This window comes from Lithobates pipiens, unplaced genomic scaffold (genome assembly GCF_037356315.1).
Source record: "Lithobates pipiens isolate NorthernLeopardFrog02 unplaced genomic scaffold, aLitPip1_a1.2 Scaffold_18, whole genome shotgun sequence".
Classification (NCBI taxonomy): Eukaryota; Metazoa; Chordata; class Amphibia; order Anura; family Ranidae; genus Lithobates; species Lithobates pipiens.
The window spans coordinates 604386306-604413650 of NW_027507758.1; the positions used below are offsets into that span (position 1 = coordinate 604386306).

The 27345-nt window shown below is 49.4% G+C and overlaps 1 protein-coding gene across 1 annotated transcript in view; it reads right to left on the reverse strand.

Moving 5' to 3' along the window:
- KIF13B (kinesin family member 13B) overlaps positions 1-27345 on the reverse strand; it is a gene marked incomplete in the record, with an annotated part of 350254 nt that overhangs the window by 120672 nt on the left and 202237 nt on the right. Inside the window, 6 exon segments of the mRNA XM_077489267.1 lie at positions 1018-1175; positions 2587-2760; positions 11351-11479; positions 13077-13226; positions 17776-17922; positions 20563-20725. Of these exon segments, the coding sequence (XP_077345393.1) occupies positions 1018-1175; positions 2587-2760; positions 11351-11479; positions 13077-13226; positions 17776-17922; positions 20563-20725 (921 nt within the window).

Genomic DNA, 27345 nt, shown 5'->3' on the forward strand with positions numbered 1-27345 from the left:
GCCTCCAAACTGCGGCCCTTTGCCTGCATTTATTCGGCCCTTGGGGCACTATTTTTTTCCACTGATACCATCAATGGGGCACAATTCCTCACTGACACCAAAGTTGAGGCACCATTCCTCCCAATGGCACCAACAATGGGGTCCAATAACACCAATGATAGGTAATCAATTCCCCCCCCCCCCCACCAACACTAAAGAGATGGGGCACAATTCTTCCCAATGACACCAGAGATTGGGGATAATTCCTCCCAATGACACAAACGGTTCCTCCCAATGACACCAACAGTGGGGTTTAATTCTTCCCACTGATACCAGAGATAGGGTGCTATTTCTTCCGCTGACGCCAACGATGGGGGTATTATTTATTCCCACTGACATCGGGACCTTTTCTATTCCCACCCGACACAGTCCAGCCCTAAAGTCTGAAGGACAGTAAACTGGCTCTTTGTTTAGAGCGCTTGGAGACCTCTGAACTATGGCACTGCTGCCTCTGACTGCTAGTCTCACCAGATTTGGAGTGAGATTTGGTGATATGTCACTGTTGTGCTGATCACTGTTCTCCTTGCTGGAGAGGAAGCTGTACCTGAAGAACTGAAGTGCAAAGATCTCCCTGCTTTTGCTTCATCAATTCTGTGGATCTGTACTACTTTCCCCACTATCATCACCCTGCCAGTCATTTGGTCACCAGTCATCCAGGGGGCAACTCTGGCATGAGGAAGCAAAGCTCGGTCGCTACCAAGATGGCTGCCTCCACACCAAGACACTGTGCAGAACCATGCATAGTAAAAATCAGTATTGGGAAAACTATTATCTGCAGGGATCCTACAGTCAACACTGGTGACTAGTACTTTACCCCTTGTCTGCCTCTCTGGGCAGGCATAGTTGCCACAATACTGGTCCTCTTTAATGAGGAGTCATCAATAGCAATTCCCACAATTCTACGGAGATGATCAAATCATTTTATCACTTCTACTGTTGTAATGCACAGGAATGAGCAGAAAGCACATCAAAGCTCACCTGTCCCTCAGGCTGCGTGTTTTGGCCTGTATTATCCCCAGATCCCAGAGGGCAGGATTCTTGCGGGGGTCGTTTTGCTTGTGTCCGTAAACCTCAATCGCCAATGCCCCTTCAGCCAGATAATCCAAGAAATCTTCTGAGATGTTAACAGAAAACTCCTAATTGGAAAAAAATAAATAAAAATAAAATAAAAAACAGAAACTGGGTAAGCGGACAAAGTGTATATAAAGCCATGAGGTTTTATTCTCACTTTAGCAAGATTTCCCAACTTCCTATTGTGTCTCCAGAGCAAGAAGTGAAGAAGGATCTTTCCAGCGGGGACAACAAAACTTAACCAATCCCTATCAGATAAACTTTAAATCTGACCTCCGACCTTTCCTTCAGTCTTGCATAACTATACAGGCTCCTTAGAGATTCAACTTTAGCTTTAGTGTATGAATAGCTAAAAACCTTTTCTTTTCGTTTTGGATATAGTAAGGAAGGATCAACACTTACAGTTTGTCACCTGAAGTGGTGTGCCCAGAAGAAGATGCACTTTTTATAGTGACAACTCTAAAATATTTTAGTTCCAATCACTTCCTGCCTCGGTGACAACAGTGACCAGGTTGAACAGAAAGGCCACCCCTACCCAGCTGGCATACAAAAATCCAACAGATTTTAACCCTTTTCACACTGCACCCAAAAACGAAATCGGTTTTGGCTACAGATGCATTTTAACCGCTTCAATACACAGTCATGCAACATGGTACCCAAATCTTTTTTTTTTTTACTTTTTTTCACACAAATAGAGCTTTCTTTTAATCACCACTGGGTTTTTTATCTTTTTTTTTTTTTTTTTTTTTTTTTAGCAAAAAAGACCAACAATCTTAGTTTCTGGCAGAAAATATTGTAAATAAATAATTTTCTCCTTCACTGATGCTTGCCTATTCACTTTTAAGTTCCCCCCCACCTCCCCTACCACATTTGGCACATTACATTTTCTTTGCCCGGAGTCTTCTGGGACATGCCACAGAAGTGATGGGACCATTCCCAAAGCCACCCACCACCACATTTGGCACATTACATTATTTTTTTTGGGAGAGGGGGGGGTACCCAGTTTTGACAGGTGCCTACTCCAACTTCCGCTCAGATTGTAAAGTTCAGCCCCCTTCTCTTTGCCCGCAGCCTTCTGGGACACGTCACAGGTTGCAGAAGGCTATTGGACCATTCAGTGCAGAGCCCATGGGCAGCAGGGAAGCCAGCTGTTAAGGCACAAAGCATCAGAACCAATTTCCCCTTAGTAAACATGGCAACACTGGGGGCCCGAACACCAGTGAAGAACTAGCCTGGGTGGGGACAGCATTGGATCCCTGGACAGGTAAGTGTCATTTTATTAAAGGCTGCTGCTCTTGTGCAGAGCACTGGTTCAAGACTGGGCTAAGGTAAGTATAAGGGTAAGATACTTCAGCGAAGAAGGTTTTTTAACCTAATGCATAGAATGTTTTAAGGTAAAAAATCTTAAGGTTTTAGAACCACTTTAACTGTGAATACATGGATGGGCAATACCAGGGGAGCAGTTCCCGTACACACCTTGCAGTGATCAAAGACAACCATGCACTGGGGTTCCTTGTTGAGAGGGGAGGCTGTACTTGGGTCCACCTCAGGGGCCACATTGATAGGCTCTGGCTGGTCGTAGAACGTATAGTGGCAGAACACAAAGTTGGTGAGGTGCTGCGGCAAACCTGTGGCCTGAAGTACTTTAACCTGAAATATAAAAAGAAAAGTAAAAAAAAAAGTCATGTATATGTGTTTGGGTGTTTCCAGTGAAGAGTACAGTTAATACTACAGCATATGAAGACATTGTAGACAAGTGTGCTTCTCCAACCTTGTAGTAACAGTTTGGCGAAGACCCTTTTCTGTTCAGCACGACTATGGTCCTGTTTGCAAAGCCAGTTCCATTTGACCAGTTTGGTGTGGAGGAACTGGGGCGGCCTGCACAGAGCTCAACTCTATACAAATAATCAGACAATCGTGCTCTTCCAAACTTGTGGAAAGTTTGGTGAAGACCCTTTTCTGTTCCATCATGACTGTGCCCCGTGTGCAATGCCAGCTCCAGAAACACATGGTTTGGCCAGTTTGGTGAAGAGGAACTAGGGCGGCCTCCTGCACAGAGCTCAACCCTATACAATAAAATAAATAAAATGTTACCCCAGCTCCACTGCCAATATGAAAGTCTAGGAGCTGTGATCCAGTGCTCTAGCCAGAACGTTCAGGCCCCAAATAGAATACTTGAATCAAAAAGGCTGGCAACGCAGATGCTCTTGAATAAAAGTCCTTTATTTGTTACATGGGCACAGGCTATACACCGACGCATTTCGGCTAAGAAGCCTTCATCAAAGCATACACGTTGGGAGTTAAAATCTGATATTTATAACAAAGTAAGCACTCCAAATGGGGCGGGTGCATCTTGATCAGAAGCATTTAAAGACAATTGAAAACACATAGAGAGAAGAAAGGATGACGCACAGCAGGCATATGAAGGACATATCATGAACAAAGCTTGTTCAAACTGCTAAATAAATGTATCAAACAATGCGATTATGTTAGAAAAAGATTTATGTCCATCCTATCATTCAAGCCATACGGCTTTCTAGTATTGAGAGTATGGATCCACCACACTTCACGTTTAAGCAAAATACAATGAGTGTCATCTCCTCTTGGGGTTTTTTTTTTAACCTGTTCAGCACCAAAAAAGGGAAATGCATTGAGAGTAGCATGATGAAATTCTTGGACATGCTTTGACACATCTGAGATATTTTTAGCATTTTATATTTGTAGTGTCATTCACATGTTCCAAGATTCTAACTCTCAAAGGGCGTATAGTACACCCAACGTATTGCAGTCTGCAGGCACTACATTGAATAACATAAACCACCGATTTGGAATTGCAGTTAATATACTGTTTGATGGTATACTTTTTCTTAGTAGAAAAGGAAAAAAACTGAGGTGCTTTTTTAGGTCTATGACACTGCCTGCAGGTATTAAGGCCACACATGTAGGAACCTACAGTGGAGAGCCAGGTCTGTGGTTTGTCTTCTGAGAGCAAAACAGACTGGGTGACAACATGCTACCCAGAGAGCCCCTCTGCTAGAAAAAGGACAACCCCCCCCGGATGGCACTGTACAGATCCTTGTCAGCATATAGGATGGGAAAATGTTCTTTGAGAATCTCAACAATTTCATTGTATTCTAAAGAAAACGTAGTGACAAAATTAACTTTATTTCTATTGAAAACACTTGTTATTTGCACTACCATTCTGAATCATCTCCACCCGATCTCTGTGAAACGCTATATTTTTACTTCTAGCTATTGTTCGTGTGTTGTAGCCCCTTTCTTTGAGTCGCTTTTGAATCGCTGCACATTCTTGCAAAAAAAAATAAAAAATCCTTGTCTGTAGAGCAGTTCCTCCTGGTCCTGATGAATTCACCAGCGGGCAAAGTCTTAATGGTGTGACAGCTATCAGCCAGCAAAAGGGAATTCCCTGCCCCATCAAGGTCAAATCCAAAAAGTCTATTTGGGTTGGGTGGTGCACACAGATGAACTCCAAATTTAGAGACTTAGTATTAATATATTTCATAAAATCACCAATGGCTTCACCCGATCCATGCCATGACTACATTTAGGTCAACAATGAAACGACCATACCAGGCGATATTGGTTTTAAATGGATTACTATGGGCAAATAAAATAGATTCTTCCTACCAGTCCATGTAGTGATTCGCTAAGGAGGGGGACAATTTTGCCCCCATAGATGCACCTTGACTGTAAATGTAGTATCGTTCAAACACAAAGAAGTTGTGTGTCAGGGGGAATCCTACTGCTCTACAAATGAACTCACGTACACTAGGACTGTAACATGAAAGATGGTGTTTGATGGCTGCCAGTGCTAGGAAGTGAGGAATGCAGGAATAGAAAGATATAACATCTATATTGATCCAGATACATTCTGTAGAGCAAAAAAATTCTTGCATGTGGGCTAACAAATGTCCAGTGTCCTTCATAAACCCAGGTAAACGAACAACAAGTGGTTGGAGAAATTGATCAACCCATTCTCCTCATTTCTCCAATAGCGATCCTATTCCGGCAACTATTGGACGACCTTTGACTGGATTGTCTTGCTTGTGTATTTTGGGGAGATGGTAAAAATCGGAAAAATGGGTATAGCCTGTACCCAAGTAACCAATAAAGGACTTTTATTCAAGAGCATCCGAGTTGCCAGCCCTTTTTGATTTAACTATACAATAAAATGTAGACAATTGCGCTCTTCAAATCTTGTGGTAACAGTTTGGTGAACAACTTTTTCTGTTCCATCATGACTGTTCCCCTGTGTACAGAGCCAGCTCCATAAAGACATGGTAGAGCTCAACCCCATTAAATGCTTTGGGATAAATTGGAACTTATCCAACCTGCCTATACAACTAAGCACAAATTGCCACAGACACATTCCGATTTCGGAAATCCGTCCCTAAAGAGTAGAGCCTGTTATAACCACAGATCCCCATGGTTTTGGAATCCAATATCCAACAAACTTGCATAGATGTGATAAGTGTCCACAGACTTTTAGCTATATGATGTGCATGCAATTAATCCATGTACTGTACATGCACATACTGCAACGGTGGAGGCCCTGTTGCAGAGGGGTGTTAGATAGGGAAATAGGGAGTTTGTCCTGGTTTCCTGGCTCCCTATTACTTTTGATTAGTTGCATCCTCCCGTTTTCTCACTGTGGTTCTCCCTCTGCAGAAATTTATTTAAAGAGTTGGCTGGAGGCAAGTAGTGTTATTGGAGGAGAAGTGAGAGGGTACTACTAGCAACAAACTTAGTAGACCTGCTCTAGACCCCCATGGGAAAGCCATCAAAAACATGATATATCATTTCCAGGTATTGGTCTTACCCAGAGGTGAGCACCACAGGAACCTCATGCCCAAGTGGGCTAAGTGTAAGGAGAACTAGGACTTTGACTTCTGCCCAACGAACAGGGTATGCATTGGCAGACACAGCTGTTCTTCAATGGCTATCCCCATGTGATTGAAGGACTACTACATCTCCCATTACATTCCAGTGAAGCTTTACAAAAAATCAAGAACTTTTCTTCTCACCGGTCAATGTGTGGCCTAAATCTTGTGGGGCAAGTAAGACTGGGCCCAGACAGGAATGCGGTTGGAAGAGGTCGGGGACAAGTCAGCACAGTTTACCGGGCAATGTAGCTGGGCAACGGAGTTAACCAAACTCCCGATACCTGGAAGCTCGCAGCCTTTCAGGTCAGGTGTATAGTGTGACCATAAGAATACCCAAGTGGGACTTTAAGGAAGGTCATTTCATGTAAATCTCTTTGGAAGTGTAACAACATGATAGCCCCTGAAGTAAACCAGTATCCTAAAAGTACATGCTGTAACAGAGTCTCAGACATGTTGCAATTGAACCCCCTCTATAGCAAATATGTCAAGCACAAGGCCCACAGGCCTGACTCCCTGCACGCAGCACACTCTCGACACCCTGCACGCAGCACACTCCCGACACCCTGCACGCAGCACACTCCCGACACCCTGCACGCAGCACACTCCCGACACCCTGCACCCAGTGTATAATGCACGCCTGAACCCTGCACTCTGCATGCAGCGCACCTCAGATACAACCGGCCCTTTGAGGGAAACCATACTGTTGATGCGGCCTGCGATAAAATTTAGTGCACTACAGGAACTGTGTAACTGGAAACTGGTGTAACCAGCCACTAGGAGATATGAATGGGTAAAGAGACAGCATTTAAAAGGGTTTATTTTTTTCCTCTCAGAGGTTTGGCCACCATGTGCCTATGTGACAACTTGATCACAGGATTATTTTCCATGTATACCAGTTTAGCCATTCTGTGTTCTATTAATGGCTCCTACTCTTAGCAGGGATAATCTGTCGCCATGTGTAAACTAATTAAACACAGAATGCAGTGTGAACTTCCTAGAACTTTTTTGCAAAGCCCATGCATATTTAAAAAGAAAAAAAAAAAGAAAAAAGAAAAAAAGAAACAAGCAGCATAAGCTAAAACACTGATTTATAGCATAGAATATGAATGTTTGCATAAAAATATTCATAATCCTCCAATCACTTAACCCTGGTGACAATAAGACAAGGATAATTCAAAGTTACCCTGACAAAAAGATCAGAGTGATTTTTAACAAATGGTAATGATATTCGACCACAAAGGGTCACTAATACACAGAACAAGCATCTGATTAAAAAGTAATGCATGTCTATGGGTATAGGTCGGGTCCTGACCTGACCTTCTTACGGGAACTCGGGAAATGTTCTCAGCACTGTCCTCATGGCACCATTACACATGGACAGGACTTGATCATCTGGTCACATGGGGTCAAGAGTCTCGGAAATTAATGAGTGAAAGCAGCGGTCCCATCACCTCGTACAATAAGTCATGGAGTATTCTTATTCAGATTATTCTTACAGTTGTCTGTCATTTAAAGTGGAACTCCAGGACAACTGAATACAGAGCCGAAACACGCTCACTGAGCAATTTATTATAGTACAGCCCTGGCCAAAAGTTTTGAGCATGACACAAATATTACTTTTCACAAAGTCTGCTGCTTCAGTGTTTTTAGATCTTTTTGTCAGACGTTACTATGGTATACTGAAGTATAATTACAAGCATTTCATGTGGCTTTTATTGACAATGACATTAAGTTTATGCAAAAAGTCAATATTTGCAGTGTTGACCCCTTTTTCAAGACCTCTGCAATTCTCCCTGGCATGCTGTCAGTCAACTTCTGGGCCCCATCCTGACTGGTGTAAGCCCATTCTTGCATTATCAATGCTTTGAGTTTATCAGAATTTGTGGGGCTTTTTTCTTGTTCACCCGCCTCTTGAAGACTGACCACAAGTTCTCAATGGGATTAAGGTCTGGGCAGTTTCCTGGCCATGGACCTAAAATTTCCATGTTTTCTTCCCCGTGCCACTTAGTTATCACTTTTGCCTTATGGCAAGGTGCTCCATCATGCTGGAAAAGGCATTGTTCCTCACCAAACTGTTCTTGGATGGTTGGGAGAAGTTGATCTCAGAGGATGTTTTTGTACCATTCTTTATTCATGGCTGTGTTCTTAGGAAAAATAGTGAGTGAGCCCGCTCCCTTAGCTGAGAAGCAACCCCACATATGAATGGTCTCAGGATGCTTTACTGTTGGCATGACACAAGACTGATGGTTAGCGCTCACCTTTTCTTATCCGGATAAGGTTTTTTTTTGGGATGCCCCAAACACCAGGCGATTCTCCAAAAGTCTTCTCCTCACTGTGGGCGTAGATGCCCCCACACCTTCCTGCTGCCATTCCTGAGCTAGCTCTGCACTTGTGGTCCCCTGCAGGGAGGTGCAGTCAGGGGAGGCAGAGCCTTACCTGTCATGAACATTAACAAAAACCCCCAAAAAAAGTGATCCAGCTCTGCAGGTCGTAGCTCGGCAACCTGGAGTCACAGAGACCCCAAATTTAGGAGGTAGGTAGCTGAAGTCCTACCCCATCACTGGTAAAAATGGGGCTCTTATCTGTGTTTCCAGAGATACGGGGCTTCTTGTGCAACCTGTCAGAAGCTACATACATATTAGTTTAAATACAAGTTGGCACACTCTGTTTGCAGTAGACTGAGAGGATGAGCTCACAGTGCCTCTCCTCACTTGTTGCCAGAGGCACTGAGCTCAATGGAAAGCTTGGAGTCTTCGACCAATGGTAAAGTAACATTAGCCCCAGCTGTCCAATAAAAATGCTGCAGTGGAGGCACGCTTCTCACTGCAGTGTCATAGAAGGGGGTATGTGTCTAAAAGACACACGCTCCCTTCCAGTCCAACCCTCTTAACTACAAGGAAAAAGCATGGGTTTTTGGAGTATAAGATTTACCCATAATCCCATGTTTTTCTCACACAGTTAAGAGGGAGAATGAGAATCTTCTGCTGTTGAAAATGTACTTGTTTTAATCAAGCTAAAGCATATATTATTATGCTATATGTTGTAAGATAATAATTTATTATTCATCTATTTACTGTGGAATTACTGGTTGGATGTCAACTTCAGTCATTTGTCCGTTAGGCCACCTGCTTGAGTACAGTTTTGGAAAAAATAGTAAATTACCTTAAAAACAATATAATAATAATTATTTTGTATATTACCTACTTATGGTAATTAACCCCTTGCCACCCAGGCAAATTCTGACACGTCTCTCCTACATGTAAAAATCATAATTTTTTTGCTAGAAAATTACCAAGAACCCCCAAACATTATATATATTGTTTTAGCAGACACCCTAGGGCAGTGATGGCGAACCTTGGCACCCCAGATGTTTTGGAACTACATTTCCCATGATGCTCATGCACTCTGCAGTGTAGTCAAGCATCATGGGAAATGTAGTTCCAAAACATCTGGGGTGCCAAGGTTCGCCATCACTGCCCTAGGGAATGAAATGGTAGTCACAACTTTTTATGTTACACAGCATTTGCGCAGCAATTTTTCAATCTCATTTTTTTGGAAAGATACAGTTTCATGAATAATAATAATACAAAAAAACTAAAGGTAGCCCTTTTTTTGTATATTGTGAAAGATTAGGTTACGCCAAGCAAATAGATACCTAACATGTCACGCTTTAAAATTGTGGAATGGCGCCAAACTTCAGTCCTTCAAAATCTCCATAGGCGGCGCTTTAATTTTTTTTTACAGATTACATGTTTAGAGTTACAGAGGAAATCTAGTGCTAGAATTATTGCTCTCGCTCTAACGTTTGCGGCGTATGTAACCTGTGTGTATCTGGCTCTGATACTAGCCATTGCCTCACCAGCCAATGACCTCACCGCACGTCCCTGGTACCCCAGATCCTGCAGCTGAATCATCTGTAGGAGACGGTTCTGGCGCTTGCTGGACTTTGCTGGGCGCCCTGAAGCCTTCTTCACAATTGCAGTGGAAATGTTTTTTTTTTTTATGGGATTAAGTTCATTTTTATGGCAAAGAGGGACTTTGCAGTTAATTGCAATTCATCTGATCACTCATCATAACATTCTGGAGTATATGCAAATTGCCATCATAAAAACTGAGGCAGCAGACTCCCCCCGCAGTCTCCTCTGTGTCACGACTCAGTCAGCCGGGCTTCCCATGCATCTACTCTGCTCTGCGTCTTCTCCTCCTTGCTCCTCATAGGAAATTAGGATGGCTTTTACTTTCGGCCAACCAGGAAACGGGTCTCATGACCCCCTTTCTGATTGGCCGGGAGGAGAATCAGTGTGATAATAGAAAATATGAATTTGCTATGGTCATACAACTGGGTGGGCTCGGAGCGCAGTGTTCAACTCCCCGAGCCCATCCTTTTTTTAAGCCTATTAGAGCCTCTGGCTCTAATCACGTGCTTGAAACCCCCCCCCATGGAATCCATGCGTCCGGCACCCTGCATCTAGATTAGGGGCCGGACACATGGATTTTGGGGGGGGGGGGGGGGGGGCTGAGTCGACAGCGCCTGTGCTCCCCTAATGGATGGGTCGTCACTGGTACTTAGTACTACACAAGCCTGTACACCAGTACTACACACAGGTACTTACTACTACACAACCCTGTACACTGCACTATACATAGGTATTTGCTACTACTACACAAGCTTGTACACAAGTACTTACTACTACATGAGCCTGTACACTGCACTATACACAGATACTTCCTACTACACGAGCCTGTACACATGCACTTCCTACTACACAACCCTGTACACTGCACTATAGATAGGTATTTGCTACTACACAAGCCTGTACACAGGTACTTACTACATGAGCCTGTACACTGCACTATACACAGGTACTTACTACTACACAAGCCTGTACACTGCACTGTACACAGGTACTTACTACTACACAAGCCTATACACTGCACTATACACAGGTACTTACTACTACACGAGCCTATACACTGGGCAGCATGGTGGCTAAATGGTTAGTGCTTCAGCCTAGCAGCACTAGGGTAGTTGGTTTAAATCCCAACCACAGCACTACCTGCACGAAGTTTGCATGTTCTCCCTGTGCGGGTTTACTCCAGTTTCCTCACACACTATAAAGACATGCTGGTAGGTTAATTGTCTCCAGGAGTATGTGTATGTAAGTGGGTTAGGGACCTTAGATTGCAAGCTCCTTGCGGGCAGGGACTGATGTGAATGTATAATATATGTGTAAAGCGCTATATAAAGTACCTGTAATAATAATACTACACTGCACTATACACATTCGTTTACCATTACATGAGATTGTACACTACATTATTACACAGGTACTTACCATACAGACCAGTTTGTGCTCCTGAGGTTTACTGTCAGTGGAGGTGTCCAACCCATCCTCACCACCACCAATCCTGTCATCGATGTCTCCGCTGACTCGGACAACCTCCACATGCAGACGTCCTGCAATCTGGAAACAAAAATATTATAAATGAACAAAAAAAAAAAAATGCAACTACTCAACCGATAATCTCACATCAGAAAACGGTCATAATGAAAAGTATAGAAAGGTTGTTATTGGAGCAGAACCCGGTGCAATCAGCAATATACATTAAGAAATTGTATATGTGTAAACAGTTTAAGAAGGCAGTATGGCAAAGCCGGGTGAGCGACAACACCGTCTCTACAAAGCTGAACATGCACTGGGCAGCAGGTTAGGCACCAGGGGGGTTAAAGTATTTTTAAAGCACAAATCTAAAAAAAAAATATTTTGATAGGGTTATAGAGTGTGGCGGGTTAAATCTGCACTCTTTGCCCTCTGTCTCATTAGGGAGAAGATTTCACTTACGTTCCTGTAGACCCAAGGTCTTTAAAACGTAGACCCTGGGCTTCATGCAGCCCTTTGCTTGCCTTTATCTGACCCCCTGGGGCACCATTCCTTCCACTGATATAAATGGTGGAGTACTATTCCTCCCATTGATATAAATAATGGGGCGCTATTCCTCCCATTGATATAAATAATGGGGCGCTATTCCTCCCGCTGGCACCAATGATGGGGCGCTATTCCTCCCGCTGGCACCAATGATGGGGCGCTATTCCTCCCGCTGGCACCAATGATGGGGCGCTATTCCTCCCGCTGGCACCAATGATGGGGCGCTATTCCTCCCGCTGGCACCAATGATGGGGCGCTATTCCTCCCGCTGGCACCAATGATGGGGCGCTATTCCTCCCGCTGGCACCAATGATGGGGCGCTATTCCTCCCGCTGGCACCAATGATGGGGCGCTATTCCTCCCGCTGGCACCAATGATGGGGCGCTATTCCTCCCGCTGGCACCAATGATGGGGCGCTATTCCTCCCGCTGGCACCAATGATGGGGCGCTATTCCTCCCTCTGGCACCAATGATGGGGCGCTATTCCTCCCACTGGCACCAATGATGGGGCACTATTCCTCCCACTGGCACCAATGATGGGGCACTATTCCTCCCACTGGCACCAATGATGGGGCACTATTCCTCCCACTGGCACCACTGGCACTACTGATATAAATGAGGGGGCACTATTCCTCCCACTGGGGCACTATGCGTACAGCCCGAGCGGTTGCATGCATTAGTTTAGGTGGGCAGTTGGGGGCAGTAAAACTGTTAATCACTCAATTTTAACCCCTTCCCAAATAAGTGGGCCTCGCTCCAATTAAATCAGTCTTCTTCACAAAACTTTATCGTTCCAGGACAAGAACACAAAGAAGTCTGCCCAGACCAAGCCTCAAGCTGGCCATACAATCTAAGACCATGGCTGCTTCTGATTGGATGCTGCCACCATTCTGCCAACAATTTTCCATCTGGCTCCTTGATTATTGGATGAAAGGATGTCAGGTAAGGGGTGTAGACAGGGCCACCCACTCATCAGGAACCAACCAAATATGCTCAGTGTATGGTTCAGAAAAGTTTCCTCTTAATTAAAGCAACTTTCTTTTGTATTGTGAGTACAAAGTGAGAATTGGGGTCCGCAATGCAGAGGAGGGGGGGGGGTAAACTCCCCGCAAGGCCAAAAACAGAGAACACAAACCTCTCCCTTCTGATTGATGATGGGGACGGCATATTGCAGCTTCACGTCATGGAACAAGGACTCCAGGAACACGTTGGCTACTCCGATGAGGCTGTGGTTCTCCTGCTCATCATAGAAAGGATCGGCGCGCCGGAAATAACCCCGGCTTACCTACAGAGAAGGAAAGGTGCCGTGTTAGCTCTCAACTAGAAGGACCTAAAGGAAGTAATAACCCTCCAACCCAATCAGTGCATAGCTCAGTAAAGGTTTCCTGGGACAGAAGGTGATCACCATGTCCCACTCCAAAATATACCCCAAAAATAAGAGTGGGCGGAGCCATGCAAATCTTTCTCCATCAGCTAGATGGAAATCCAGAATCACTCGTGTATAGTGCAGATATATCCCATTATAGACATTTATCCCAAACTGCATACAGCCGTTTCATGCTTTCAGGCAGTCGTCAGTGCAGTGTATGGAAACAATGGGTACTATGAGGTAGGGTGTGGGACCCAATGAGGGAGTATAACCATACGGTTATAATTTGTTTTGCTAGATTTTGTTTAGTAGGTGCAGAAAAACATCTGTTGATCCTGCCAATCTCCCTCCCACCTAGTCCCCTGTTGCAGTGCTAAGACTCCATAGATAATCAGGGGACAGCTCTCCTGATCGGTGCAGCTCCAAACTGCTAGACGACGCGCGGCTCGATATTTGAGCAGCTTAAGTCAAACCACCTGCCGCTGCAATACATTACTTGTCCTCCTTGTGCCCTCCATGAGAGGTGTCAGTCTATGATGACCAGTGGCCCCCCCGAGCAGCCCATGCTTCCAGTGACCCTAGAGCACCCCAAAGAATCCCGTGTCACCTAGTGCACCTCATAGAATCCCGTGTCACCTAGTGAACCACAGAGCATCCTTTGCCCCCCAGTGATCCCTCCTGCACTCCGCAGCATCCTGGGTCCCCCCCCCCTGCACTCCGCAGCATCCCGGGTCCCCCCCCCCCTGCACTCCCGCAGCATCCCGGGTCCCCCCCCCTGCACTCCGCAGCATCCCGGGTCCCCCCCCTGCACTCCGCAGCATCCCGGGTCCCCCCCCCTGCACTCCGCAGCATCCCGGGTCCCCCCCCCCCTGCACTCCGCAGCATCCCGGGTCCCCCCCCTGCACTCCGCAGCATCCCGGGTCCCCCCCCCTGCACTCCGCAGCATCCCGGGTCCCCCCCCTGCACTCCGCAGCATCCCGGGTCCCCCCCCCCTGCACTCCGCAGCATCCCGGGTCCCCCCCCCTGCACTCCGCAGCATCCCGGGTCCCCCCCCCCTGCACTCCGCAGCATCCCGGGTCCCCCCCCTGCACTCCGCAGCATCCCGGGTCCCCCCCCTGCACTCCGCAGCATCCCGGGGGTCCCCCCCCCTGCACTCCGCAGCATCCCGGGGGTCCCCCCCTGCACTCCGCAGCATCCCGGGGGTCCCCCCCCTGCACTCCGCAGCATCCCGGGGGTCCCCCCCCCTGCACTCCGCAGCATCCCGGGGGTCCCCCCCCTGCACTCCGCAGCATCCCGGGGGTCCCCCCCTGCACTCCGCAGCATCCCGGGGGTCCCCCCCCTGCACTCCGCAGCATCCCGGGGGTCCCCCCCCTGCACTCCGCAGCATCCCGGGGGTCCCCCCCCTGCACTCCGCAGCATCCCGGGGGTCCCCCCCCTGCACTCCGCAGCATCCCGGGGGTCCCCCCCCTGCACTCCGCAGCATCCCGGGGGTCCCCCCCCTGCACTCCGCAGCATCCCGGGTGTCCCCCCCTGCACTCCGCAGCATCCCGGGTGTCCCCCCCTGCACTCCGCAGCATCCCCGGTCCCCCCCTCTGCACTCCGCAGCATCCCGGGGTTCCCCCCCTGCACTCCGCAGCATCCCGGGGGTCCCCCCTGCACTCCGCAGCATCCCTGGGTCCCCCCCCTGCACTCCGCAGCATCCCGGGGTCCCCCCCCTGCACTCCGCAGCATCCCGGGGGTCCCCCCCCTGCACTCCGCAGCATCCCCGGGGGTCCCCCCCTGCACTCGCAGCATCCGCGGGGGTCCCCCCCCTGCACTCCGCAGCATCCCGGGGTCCCCCCCTGCACTCCGCAGCATCCCGGGGGTCCCCCCCCCTGCACTCCGCAGCATCCCGGGGGTCCCCCCCCCCTGCACTCCGCAGCATCCCCGGGGGTCCCCCCCCCTGCACTCCGCAGCATCCCGGGTCCCCCCCTGCACTCCGCAGCATCCCGGGTCCCCCCCCTGCACTCCGCAGCATCCCGGGTCCCCCCCCCCTGCACTCCGCAGCATCCCGGGTCCCCCCCTGCACTCCGCAGCATCCCGGGTCCCCCCCTGCACTCCGCAGCATCCCGGGTCCCCCCCTGCACTCCGCAGCATCCCGGGTCCCCCCCCCCCTGCACCTCCGCAGCATCCCGGGTCCCCCCCTGCACTCCGCAGCATCCCGGGTCCCCCCCTGCACTCCGCAGCATCCCGGGTCCCCCCCCCTGCACTCCGCAGCATCCCGGGTCCCCCCCCCCTGCACTCCGCAGCATCCCGGGTCCCCCCCCCCTGCACTCCGCAGCATCCCGGGTCCCCCCCCCCTGCACTCCGCAGCATCCCGGGTCCCCCCCCCTGCACTCCGCAGCATCCCCGGGTCCCCCCCTGCACTCCGCAGCATCCCGGGTCCCCCAGTGCTACCCACAGCATCTTGGAGCGCCCAGTGCAACCCCCACATTATTCCGGGTCCCCCCCTGCACCCCGGGACGTGCAGTGCGCCCCCCACAGCACCCCGCGTCACCCAGTGCGCCCCCACAGCACCCCGCGTCGCCCAGTGCGCCCCCCACAGCACCCCCGTCGCCCAGTGCGCCCCCCACGTCGCCCAGTGCGCCCCCACAGCACCCCGCGTCGCCCAGTGCGCCCCCCACAGCACCCCGCGTCGCCCAGTGCGCCCCCCACAGCACCCCGCGTCGCCCAGTGCGCCCCCACAGCACCCCGCGTCGCCCAGTGCGCCCCCACAGCACCCCGCGTCGCCCAGTGCGCCCCCACAGCACCCCGCGCCGCCCAGTGCGCCCCCACAGCACCCGCGCCGCCCAGTGCGCCCCCCGTCGCCCAGTGCGCCCCCACAGCACCCCGCGTCGCCCAGTGCGCCCCACAGCACCCCGCGTCGCCCAGTGCGCCCCCACAGCACCCCGCGTCGCCCAGTGCGCCCACACAGCACCCCGCGTCGCCCAGTGCGCCCCCACAGCACCCCGCGTCGCCCAGTGCAACCCCCCCACAGCACCCCGCGTCGCCCAGTGCAACCCCCCCACAGCACCCCGCGTCGCCCAGTGCAACCCCCCACAGCACCCGCGTCGCCCAGTGCAACCCCCCCACAGCACCCCGCGTCGCCCAGTGCAACCCCCCCCACAGCATCCCGGGTCCCAGCATCCCGGGTCCCCAGTGCACCCCCACAGCATTCGCCCCCCCCCCCTTGCACCCCGGGTCCCCCCCCCGCACAGCATCCCGATTCCCCCAGTAGACCCCACAGCATCCCGGGGTCCCCCCTGCACCCCCACACCATCCCAGGTCCCCCAGTCCACCCCCACAGCATCTCGGGGCGCCCAGTGCAATCCCCACAGTATTCCGGTCCCCCCTCCCCCCCCCACGCCATCCCAGGTCCCCCAGTGCACCCCCACAGCATCCCGGGTCGCCCAGTGCACCCCCCACAGCATCCCGGGTCGCCCAGTGCACCCCCCACAGCATCCCGGGTCGCCCAGTGCACCCCCCACAGCATCCCGGGTCGCCCAGTGCACCCCCCACAGCATCCCGGGTCGCCCAGTGCACCCCCCACAGCATCCCGGGTCACCCAGTGCACCCCCCACAGCATCCCGGGTCACCCAGTGCACCCCCCACAGCATCCCGGGTCACCCAGTGCACCCCCCACAGCATCCCGGGTCACCCAGTGCACCCCCCACAGCATCCCGGGTCACCCAGTGCACCCCCCACAGCATCCCAGGTCACCCAGTGCACCCCCCACAGCATCCCAGGTCACCCAGTGCACCCTCCACAGCATCCCGAGTTGCCCAGTGCACCCCCACAGCATTCACCCCCCCCCCCTGCACCCCGGGTCCCCCCCGCACAGCATCCTGATTCCCCCAGTGCACCCCACAGCATCCCGGGTCCCCCCTGCACCACACAGCATCCCGGGTCCCCCCTGCCCCCCACAGCATCCCGGGTCCCCCCTGCACCCCACAGCATCCCTGGTCCCCCCTGCACCCCACAGCATCCTGGGTCACCGAGTGCACTCCACAGCATCCTGGGTCACCGAGTGCACTCCACAGCATCGCATTTCCCCCAGTACACCCCAGGTCACCCAGTGCACCCCAAAGCATACTGTATCAACTATTGACCTCAAAAGTATTGTGTGTCAGCCAGTGCAACCATGAGCATCCTGTGTCACCCATTGCACCCCGGTGAATGCTCCTAATCACCTGGACTGTATATCCCTCAGTTGATATAGACACTGGTCCCTGACAGTCAGAAATCTTGGGAGCTGACAACTTCCTGTGATCTATGCCTATGCTGCACAGTTATCAGTTACATTGTTCCCAGATGTTTCTAAACTATAAAACCGATAAAAAGAATGGGTAGTTTCCCAAATTAAGCCATCACAACTGAGGGGGTTGGGATCTAGTGTGTGATCTTCAGACTATGAAAAACAAAGATAAGGAAGAGTACTGCCACTTACAGGATTGTCCTCATCACAAGCCTTCCATTCCTGATACAGGTCTCTGATGTCCACCAGACGGTTCTCCAGCTTCTCCAGGGACCAGATCTGTTTGCCTTTTCCTTTCCGCCTCACCTGGATGGCCGGTTCACTGAGCACCTCGCCCCGCTGCAGAACATAAGAAATGGTACAAACCTGACATCAACTTCTCCACCTTTAACATTAACCATCTCTGAACAACATATGTATCACTCCTGTTTAACTGAAACACAGAACTAACATTTTACCATTCACTTTCAGTGCCACCTGCAGGTGAACTCTGGTAGTGCAGAATTCCCATTCAATATGATGCTTAACCAAACAAGTCAAGAGTTTGGGAAGTTATCCTCTGAGCTAAAACCTTAGGACCAAGTTGTCCTTGAACGAAACATGTGTTGGTGGAACGCTGGTCCCAACATTGTAGGATAAGGCTTTAAATCAGAATTTTAGAGGCATCTCTGTTGGCTCTATCAGACTTGTGAATCTGACTCTGTTGGCTCTGACCTATGTAACCCAGAGCATTAATGGTCACCCAGGGAATCCAATCTCACCCAAGTGCACCCCCAGAGTGTCCCGTGTCACCCAAGTGCACCCCCAGAGTGTCCCGTGTCACCCAAGTGCACCCCCAGAGCGTCCCCGTGTCACCCCCAGAGCGTCCCCGTGTCACCCCCAGAGCGTCCCCGTGTCACTTGTCACCCCAGAGCATTCCGTGTCACCCAAGTGCACCCCAGAGCGTCCCGTGTCACCCCCAGAGAATTCCATGTCACCCAAATGCATCCCAGAGCATCCCGTGTCATCCCCAGCTCGTCACTTGTCACCCCAGTGCACCCCAGAGCATTCCGTGTCACCCAAGTGCACCCCAGAGCGTCCCGTGTCACCCCCAGAGCATTCCATGTCACCCAAATGCATCCCAGAGCATCCCGTGTCATCCCCAGATCGTCACTTGTCACCCCAGTGCACCCCAGAGCATTCCGTGTCACCCAAGTGCACCCCAGAGCGTCCCGTGTCACCCCCAGAGCATTCCATGTCACCCAAATGCATCCCAGAGCATCCCGTGTCATCCCCAGATCGTCACTTGTCAACCCAGTGCACTCCAGAGCATCCTGTGTCACTTGTCACCCCAGAGCATCCCGTGTCACCCAAGTGCAAACCAGAGCATTCCATGTCACCCAAGTGCAACCCAGAGCATTCCATGTCACCCAAGTGCAACCCAGAGCATTCCATGTCACCCAAGTGCAACCCAGAGCATTCCATGTCACCCAAGTGCAACCCAGAGCATTCCATGTCACCCAAGTGCAACCCAGAGCATTCCATGTCACCCAAGTGCAACCCAGAGCATTCCATGTCACCCAAGTGCATCCCAGAGCATCCCGTTTCATCCCCAGATCGTCCAGGGTCACCCAAGTGCACTCCAGAGCATCCCGTATCATCCCCAGAGCTTCCCGTGTCACTTGTCACCCCAGAGCATCCCCTGTCAACCCAGAGCATCTCAGAGCATCCCGTGTCACTTGTCACCCCAGAGCATCCTGATGAATGCTCCTCTAATCGCCTGGACTTTCTCCCCCTCAGCTAATATGGCTGGAGGTCAGATTTAAGCTTGCCCCACAAGGTTTTTTCAACAGTAAAGTAGAACACGACATATATTCCTTAAGGGCAGCCATCCATCTCAGAGATGGAGATAAGAGAACTGCTCTCCAGGGTGCTGAATGGGCAACCTGTCATTTACAACCAACTAGCCAAGTGGATGCAGGTAATATTGCTGAAACAGGACTTCTCTTTGGTAAAGATGACCTATCATAAATTGCATTTTCTGAAGGATGCAGGGACAAGTATAAATCCATACCTTATAGAGCTCGCAGATGCCATCAGTGGTAGCCATGTATTTCTCGAGACAGGTTCACTTTTAAAAATAAATTTTAAAAAAAGAAGCCGCCTACAAGCAAATCAGGCTTTATTTTGTAATCTGCAAACACTGAAACAAGAGAGCGTCGATACAAGAGAGCGTCGATACAAGAGAGCGTCGATACAAGAGAGCGTCGATACAAGAGAGCGTCGATACAAGAGAGCGTCGATACAAGAGAGCGTCGATACAAGAGAGCGTCGATACAAGAGAGCGTCGATACAAGAGAGCGTCGATACAAGAGAGCGTCGATACAAGAGAGCGTCGATACAAGAGAGCGTCGATACAAGAGAGCGTCGATACAAGAGAGCGTCGATACAAGAGAGCGTCGATACAAGAGAGCGTCGATACAAGAGAGCGTCGATACAAGAGAGCGTCGATACAAGAGAACGTCGATACAAGAGAACGTCGATACAAGAGAGCGTCGATACAAGAGAGCGTCGATACAAGAGAGCGTCGATACAAGAGAGCGTCGATACAAGAGAGCGTCGATACAAGAGAGCGTCGATACAAGAGAGCGTCGATACAAGAGAGCGTCGATACAAGAGAGCATAGATACAAGAGAGCGTCGATACAAGAGAGCGTCGATACAAGAGAGCATCGATACAAGAGAGCATCGATACAAGAGAGCGTCGATACAAGAGAGCATCGATACAAGAGAGCATCGATACAAGAGAGCATCGATACAAGAGAGCATCGATACAAGAGAGCATCGATACAAGAGAGCATCGATACAAGAGAGCATCGATTGGCTGCTCTATGTGACTGCTCAACTTTTGCTCCAATTGCTGTAATTCAACCCCCAACAAGTGTGTGGTGTAATGCAGCTCCTGTAGGCCAAAGCAGGGTTCACAACGGAGGATGCTCACCTTCCTGTTGGCGTTGAGGCTGGAGGCTGGGATCTGCAGGGTGACTTTGTACTCCGTCCTCTTGTCCATCTCATCGGCAATGTAATTGGCCTCCTGGACGTACAGATTGGCCTTGGCGATTTGTTCCCTGAGCTTCATAAAACTATGATGTAGCATCACTTCCCTGTAATAAAACATAAAAAATAATGAAAGGCCAGACATGAAGACCGCTTTAACTCAGCATTTCTTAACTAGGGTTCCTCCAGAGGGTTGCTGGGGGTTCCTTGAGCAAAGAGCAATTCCTGCATCGCAGATAAGTTCCCACTGATACCAATGACCTATTTAGCTACAGTATCTTTAAGGGGGGATTCTTTCTACTGACCATGAGGCTCCATTCACACTTGTGCGTCTCATCATGCAACTTTGAACATCAAAGTCACACGACAGGTCGTTCCCCATGTTTTCCAATCATAACCAATCATATACGTGCGACTTAAAGTTGCAGCAACTTCAAAGTAGTTCATGTACTACTTTGGACTGACTTTCAGGAAACTTAGACTGCCATAGACTTCAATGCTAAACTTCAAAAGTTGCATGAAAGTCATACCTGAATGTTATACAATGCAACAGTTGTATATTATCACCAGTCAAACACAAAGTCGTATCCAAGTTGCACCCATCCACAGTTTGCGGCTATCACAGCTCCAAGTCACTTTGAATAAGTCTCCATGAGATTGCCACATCGTACCACTGGGATTTTTTCCCATTACTCCTTGCAAAACGGCTCCAGCTCCTTCAAGTTGGATGGTTTGCGCTTGTGAACAGCAATTGTTTAGGTCTGACCACAGATTTTCTATTGGATTGAGGTCTGGGCTTTGACTAGACCATTCCAACACATTTACATGTTTCCCCTTAATCGACTCAAGTGTTGCTTTAGCAGTGTGTTTGGAGTCATTGTCCTGCTGGAAGGTGAACATCTGTCCTAGCCTCAAATCCCACACAGAGGTACAGGTTTTGCTCAAGAATATCCCTGTATTTAGCACCAGCCATCTTCCCCTCAACTCTGACCAGTTTCCCAGTCCCAACTGCTGAAAAACATCCCCACAGCATGATGCTGCCACCACCATGTTTCACAGTGGGGATGGTGTTCTTTGGGTGATGTGATGTGTTGGGTTTGCGCCAGACATAGCGTATTCCTTGATGGCCAAAAAGTTCAATTTTAGTCTCATCAGACCAGAGCACCTTCCTCCATACATTTTGGGAGTCTCCCACATGCCTTTTCGCAAACGCAAAACGTGCCATTTTGTTTTTTGCTGAAAGTAATGGCTTTCTTCTGGCCACTCTGCCATAAAGCCCAACTCTATGGAACGTACTGCTTATTGTCGTCCTATGTACAGATTCTCCAGTCTCTGCTGTGGAACTCTGCAGCTCCTCCAGGGTTGCCTTAGGTCTCTGTGCTGCCTCTCTGATTAATGCCCTCCTTACCCGGTCCGTGAGTTTTGGTGTGCGGCTGTCTCTTGGCAGGTTTGCCGTTTTGCCATGTTCTTTACATTTTGGTTATGATAGATTTGATGGTGCTCCTAGAGATCATCAAAGATTTGGATATTTTTTTTTATAACCTAACCCGGACTTGTACTTCTCAACATTGTCCCTTACTTGTTTGGAGAGTTCATTGGTCTTCATGGCAGTGTTTGGTTAGTAGTGCCTCTTGCTTAGGTGTTGCAGCCTCTGGGGCCTTTCAAAAAGGTGTGCATATGTAATGACAGATCATGTGACACTTAGATTGCACACAGGTGGACATCAGTTCACTAATTATGTGACTTCTGAAGGTAATTGGTTGCACCAGAGCTTTTTATTGGCTTCATAACAAAGGGGGTGAATACATACGCACATGCCAATTTTTTATTTTTTTTATTTCTGAAAAATAGTTTTATGTATATATTTTTCTAATTTTACTTCACCAACTTAGACTATTGTGTTCTGGTCCATCACATATAATTCAGATTAAAAAAAAACATTGAACTAAAGACTGTAATGTAATAAACTAGGTAAAAAGCCAAGGGGGTGAATAGTTTTGCAAGGCACTCTGTGTGTGTGTGTATGTATATATATACATATATATATATATATATACACATACACACACACACACACACACACATAATATATGAATAATATGATAGATAGTTACACTGGTCCAATGTAACTATGGAATTCTTTAATAATCTCTATATGTAATTTTTTATTGCAAATTGCTTCCTCCAATCGTACTATAAACTTTTGAAATCAGGTCTCTACCACCAGCCAGGTTCTTTAAATAAAACATTCCTTTATTCAAACAAAAGAGAATACAACAGACACATTGGGGTTGATTTACTAAAACTGAAGCGTGCAAAATCTGGTGCAACTGTGCACAGTAGCCAATCAGCTTCTAACTTCAGCTTGTTCAATTAAGTTTTGACAAAAAAAAAAACCTGGAAGCTGATTGGTTTCTATGCAGAGCTGCACCAGATTTTGCACTCTCCAGTTTTAGAAAATCAACCCCTAATATCAAAGAGCTTTCAAATCCCTTCTATATCAGTAAATATATCAAAGTGCACGCCATCTCTGACCAATAAAGTGAGGAAGACTCAGGACTTGAAATTGGTCTGGCTGGATCTAGAACCCGATGATGAGTTGTACAAGGTGGCCACCTAATGGACGGTTGTAAAAACAATCTTAAGTGCTACAAAGAGCACACTATCGCCTTCTGTAGTCACACTGCCTACATTCTGTGGGGATGACACTGGAACATCTCACCAGACAAAACCGACTTCTCTTTAGATCTCTCATCCATCAGGTCACTAAGACTCGGACAAGAGTTGATACCGTTTAAAGCAGGGGTCATCAACCCTGTCCTCAGGGCCCGCTAACAGGCCAGGTTTTATGTATTACCTTGGGGGAGATGCAGACTAGAATACTGCAATCACTGAGCAGAAAATGTTATCACCTGTGATGTATTTCAGTTATCTTGCAAACCTGACCTGTTAGTGGGCCCTGAGGACAGGGTTGATGACCACTGGCTTAAAGGATATGTAAAAGGTTTGTTTAAAAAACAAAACAAAAAACCAAACATGTCATACATCCTCTGTGCAGTTGGTATTTCACAGAATGGCCCCGATCCTCCTCTTCTGGGGTCCTTCAGCGGCACTCCTGGCTCCTCCTCTTCTTGAGTGCCCCGTTGGGAGAGCCGCTCTCCCTCGAGGCATTCATGCGGGTGCGCTCCCGTGTCCTGCTGCTGCGTCTATCGACACAGACAGCAGGACTCGGCTCCCGCGTCATTGGGTTTGATTGACAGCAGCGCGAGTTGATTGGGTTTGATTGACAGCAGGAGCCAATGGCTGCGCTGCTATCAATCTGTCCAATCAGGACCCGAGACACCAGCTGGAATGGCTGTGTTCAGGTAAGTAAAAGGGGGGTTCTGGGGGGGGGGGGGGGGTTACAACCCTTTTAAACTAACCTCTCCTTAAAGTGGTTGTAAACCTCAGACATGAAATATGAACAACGCATATCCCTCTACTGTGTGTCTCAATCCAGAGCAGGAAAGCAAGTTTTTTTTCTTTTTTTTTATAGGAAAAAAAGAAGAAAAAAAAAAGCAGCAGAGGGGAAGAGGGGTTGACTGGAGGGAAGATCCACTTTAAGGCAGGGGTGGGCAACAGTGGCCCTCCAGTTGTTGTGGAACTAAATGCCCCATGAGGCATTGCAAGACTGATGGTTAGCCATGGCACAAAGCTTTGAAGGGACAGCATGGGTATGCCGTCCCTTCAGGGTGCAGATCTCCTAAACAGTGCAAGTTTAAGAGATACAGTACCTACATATACATATATTACTTCCACTTCAAGGTAAACTAGGGGACTTTTTGACTTTTATTGTCTTCCAGAAAACATTAGCAGCTCATTGGATTCACTTATATCCCAGAACGGTTCCCTGACATGTAAGTAAACTGATTTTCTTTTGCTTCCTCTTGGTCTGGTAAACATATCCTTGAAAATGTTTTGTTATATCCATTCAATAAGTGCACAAAATACCAGGTAATCCTGCCAAAAATCATGTGGCCTATTATTTTGTGTGCTATCTGCCTTCACAGTTATCAATTTTATCAATTACATTGTTCTGGGCCATCTATAAAGACTACAGAACCCCTCCCGTTTCTGTTATGGAGAAGATGGGGGGGGGGGAGATTTTTTGGTAGTCCTGCCGCCCTAGGGTGAGTGTAGTCAATCTAGGACAAAAAGTGTGGGACACAAAGTCCGGGTTCTTTTTTTAAAATAACAAACATGTTATACTTACCTCCACTGTGCAGCTCGTTTTGCACAGAGTGGCCCAGAACCTCCTCTTCTGGGGTGCCCCGGCAGCGGTCTCGGCTCCTCCCCACATCAGATACCCCCCCCTGGGAGAAGCGCTCTCCTGAGGGGGGTTACCTTGCAGGCGCGCTCCCGAGTCCAGTCTTTCGGCATTCATAGAGGCCAAATGCAGGACTTGGCCCTGACCCCTGGCAGCCAAGTCATTAAATTTGATTGACAGCAGGGGGATCCAATAGCTGCGCTGCTATCAATCCATCCAATCAAGAGCCAAGAAATCCCTGCAGAGAGAGAGCGCGTTGGACAAGTTTGAGGGTTCAGGTAAGTAAAACGGGGGGGCTGGTGGCAGGTGACATGGCAAGTGACAGGCTGCAGCTGGTGACGTGGCCAGTGACAAGCTGCATTTGGAGGCAGTTGATGTGGCAAGTGACAAGCTGCATTTGCTGGTGGTTGTCGTGGCAAGTGACAAGCTGCATTTGGAGGCAGTTGACGTGGCAAGTGACAAGCTGCATCTGCTGGTGGTTGACATGGCAAGTGACAAGCTGCAGCTGGTGGCAGGTGACAGTCACAGACAGGCGTTTTTTCACCTTAATGCATAGGATGCATTAAGGTGAAAAAACACAAACCTTTAGTGTCCCTTTAAGGTGCAATAAATGCAATTTCTGTTTTGGGGTTTGATATCACTTTATGATGATTGTATATGGATTCCTCCACTCTGTCAGTGCATGTCAATCCATTTGCTCAAGCTGTCTGAAAACCAAGCCATCTTTATAGAGATTCATTAAATCGGATCTCAACAGAAATTCTGTTCATACCCCCCGATACACATCTAGGGGAAGCATCTACATAGTAATATGTGGAACACACATGTAGCACCACCTCCTAGAGTAATTAAGAATTATGACTGTGTTCTTTATATTCTTCCTTTATTCCGGGGGTCCCCAACCATCAGCCTTCTCTGCAGCCGAACCACGAAGGCTGCTCTACCACATGTGCAGCGGGTGACATCTCTTACCGCCTGCATCACCGCAGTTCTGCCCTTTAGAGCCAAAGGCTGATCCGTTATGTGCAGCCACGGGGAGGAAGGAGATTACATCATCTTACGCTGCCCAACCTCATTCTGGGACCCAGCCAATGTGCCAGTTTCTTGCTTGGACACTGAAAAGCAGGGGGGAGACTGCCACAAGCCGCTTTCTTCGCAGTCACTGTTGCCTGCCACCAAATTGCCTTTACATTTAAAAATTGACAAGCTGCATCTGGTATTTTTTTTTTTATGGCAGGCAACAGTGGGAAGCTTCAGCTGGTGGTAGGATAGTGACAATCTGCATCTGGTAGCATATGATGTAGCAAGTGACAAGCTGTATCCCAGTCGTGGTTGACATGGCATGTGACAAGCTGCAGCTGGTGGCAGGTGACATGGCAAGTGACAGGCTGCAGCTGGTGGCATGGCCAGTGACAAGCTGCATTTGGAGGCAGTTGATGTGGCAAGTGACAAGCTGCATCTGCTGGTGGTTGACGTGGCAAGTGACAAGCCGCACCTGGAGGCAGTTGACGTGGCAAGTGACAAGCTGCATCTGCTGGTGGCAGGTAACGTGGCAAGCGACAAGCCGCAGCTGGTGGCAGGTGACGTGGCAAGCGACAAGCCGCAGCTGGTGGCAGGTGACGTGGCAAGCGACAAGCCGCAGCTGGTGGCAGGTGACGTGGCAAGCGACAAGCCGCAGCTGGTGGCAGGTGACGTGGCAAGCGACAAGCTGCAGCTGGTGGCAGGTGACGTGGCAAGCGACAAGCTGCAGCTGGTGGCGGTTGACGTGGCAAGTGACAAGCTGCAGCTGGTGGTGGTTAACGTGGCAAGTGACAAGCTGCATTTGGAGGCAGTTGACGTGGCAAGTGACAAGCTGCATCTGCTGGTGGTTGACGTGGCAAGTGACAAGCCGCAGCTGGTGGCAAGTGACGTGGCAAGCGACAAGCTGCAGCTGGTGGCAGGTGACGTGGCAAGCGACAAGCTGCAGCTGGTGGCGGTTGACGTGGCAAGCGACAAGCTGCAGCTGGTGGCGGTTGACGTGGCAAGTGACAAGCTGCAGCTGGTGGCGGTTGACGTGGCAAGCGACAAGCTGCAGCTGGTGGCGGTTGACGTGGCAAGTGACAAGCTGCAGCTGGTGGCAGTTGACGTGGCAAGTGACAAGCTATCTCCAGTGGTGGTTGACGTAGCAAGTGACAAGCTGCATCTGGTGGCAGGTGACGTTACAAGTGACACTCGGGGCTCCCACCGATTCTGCATTATGGTGAGTTGAACCATCTCATTTTATATTACAATGTAATAATAGAAATAATATGTTTCAATCATCCTGACACCATATCAACCACGGTGATGTGATTATTGAAGCGCCAACACCAGCCATTGCCCTGACAAAATGCCTGTGAAACACTGCATCCCCCCACAGCCGGTCTCCGGTGCCAAAAAGGT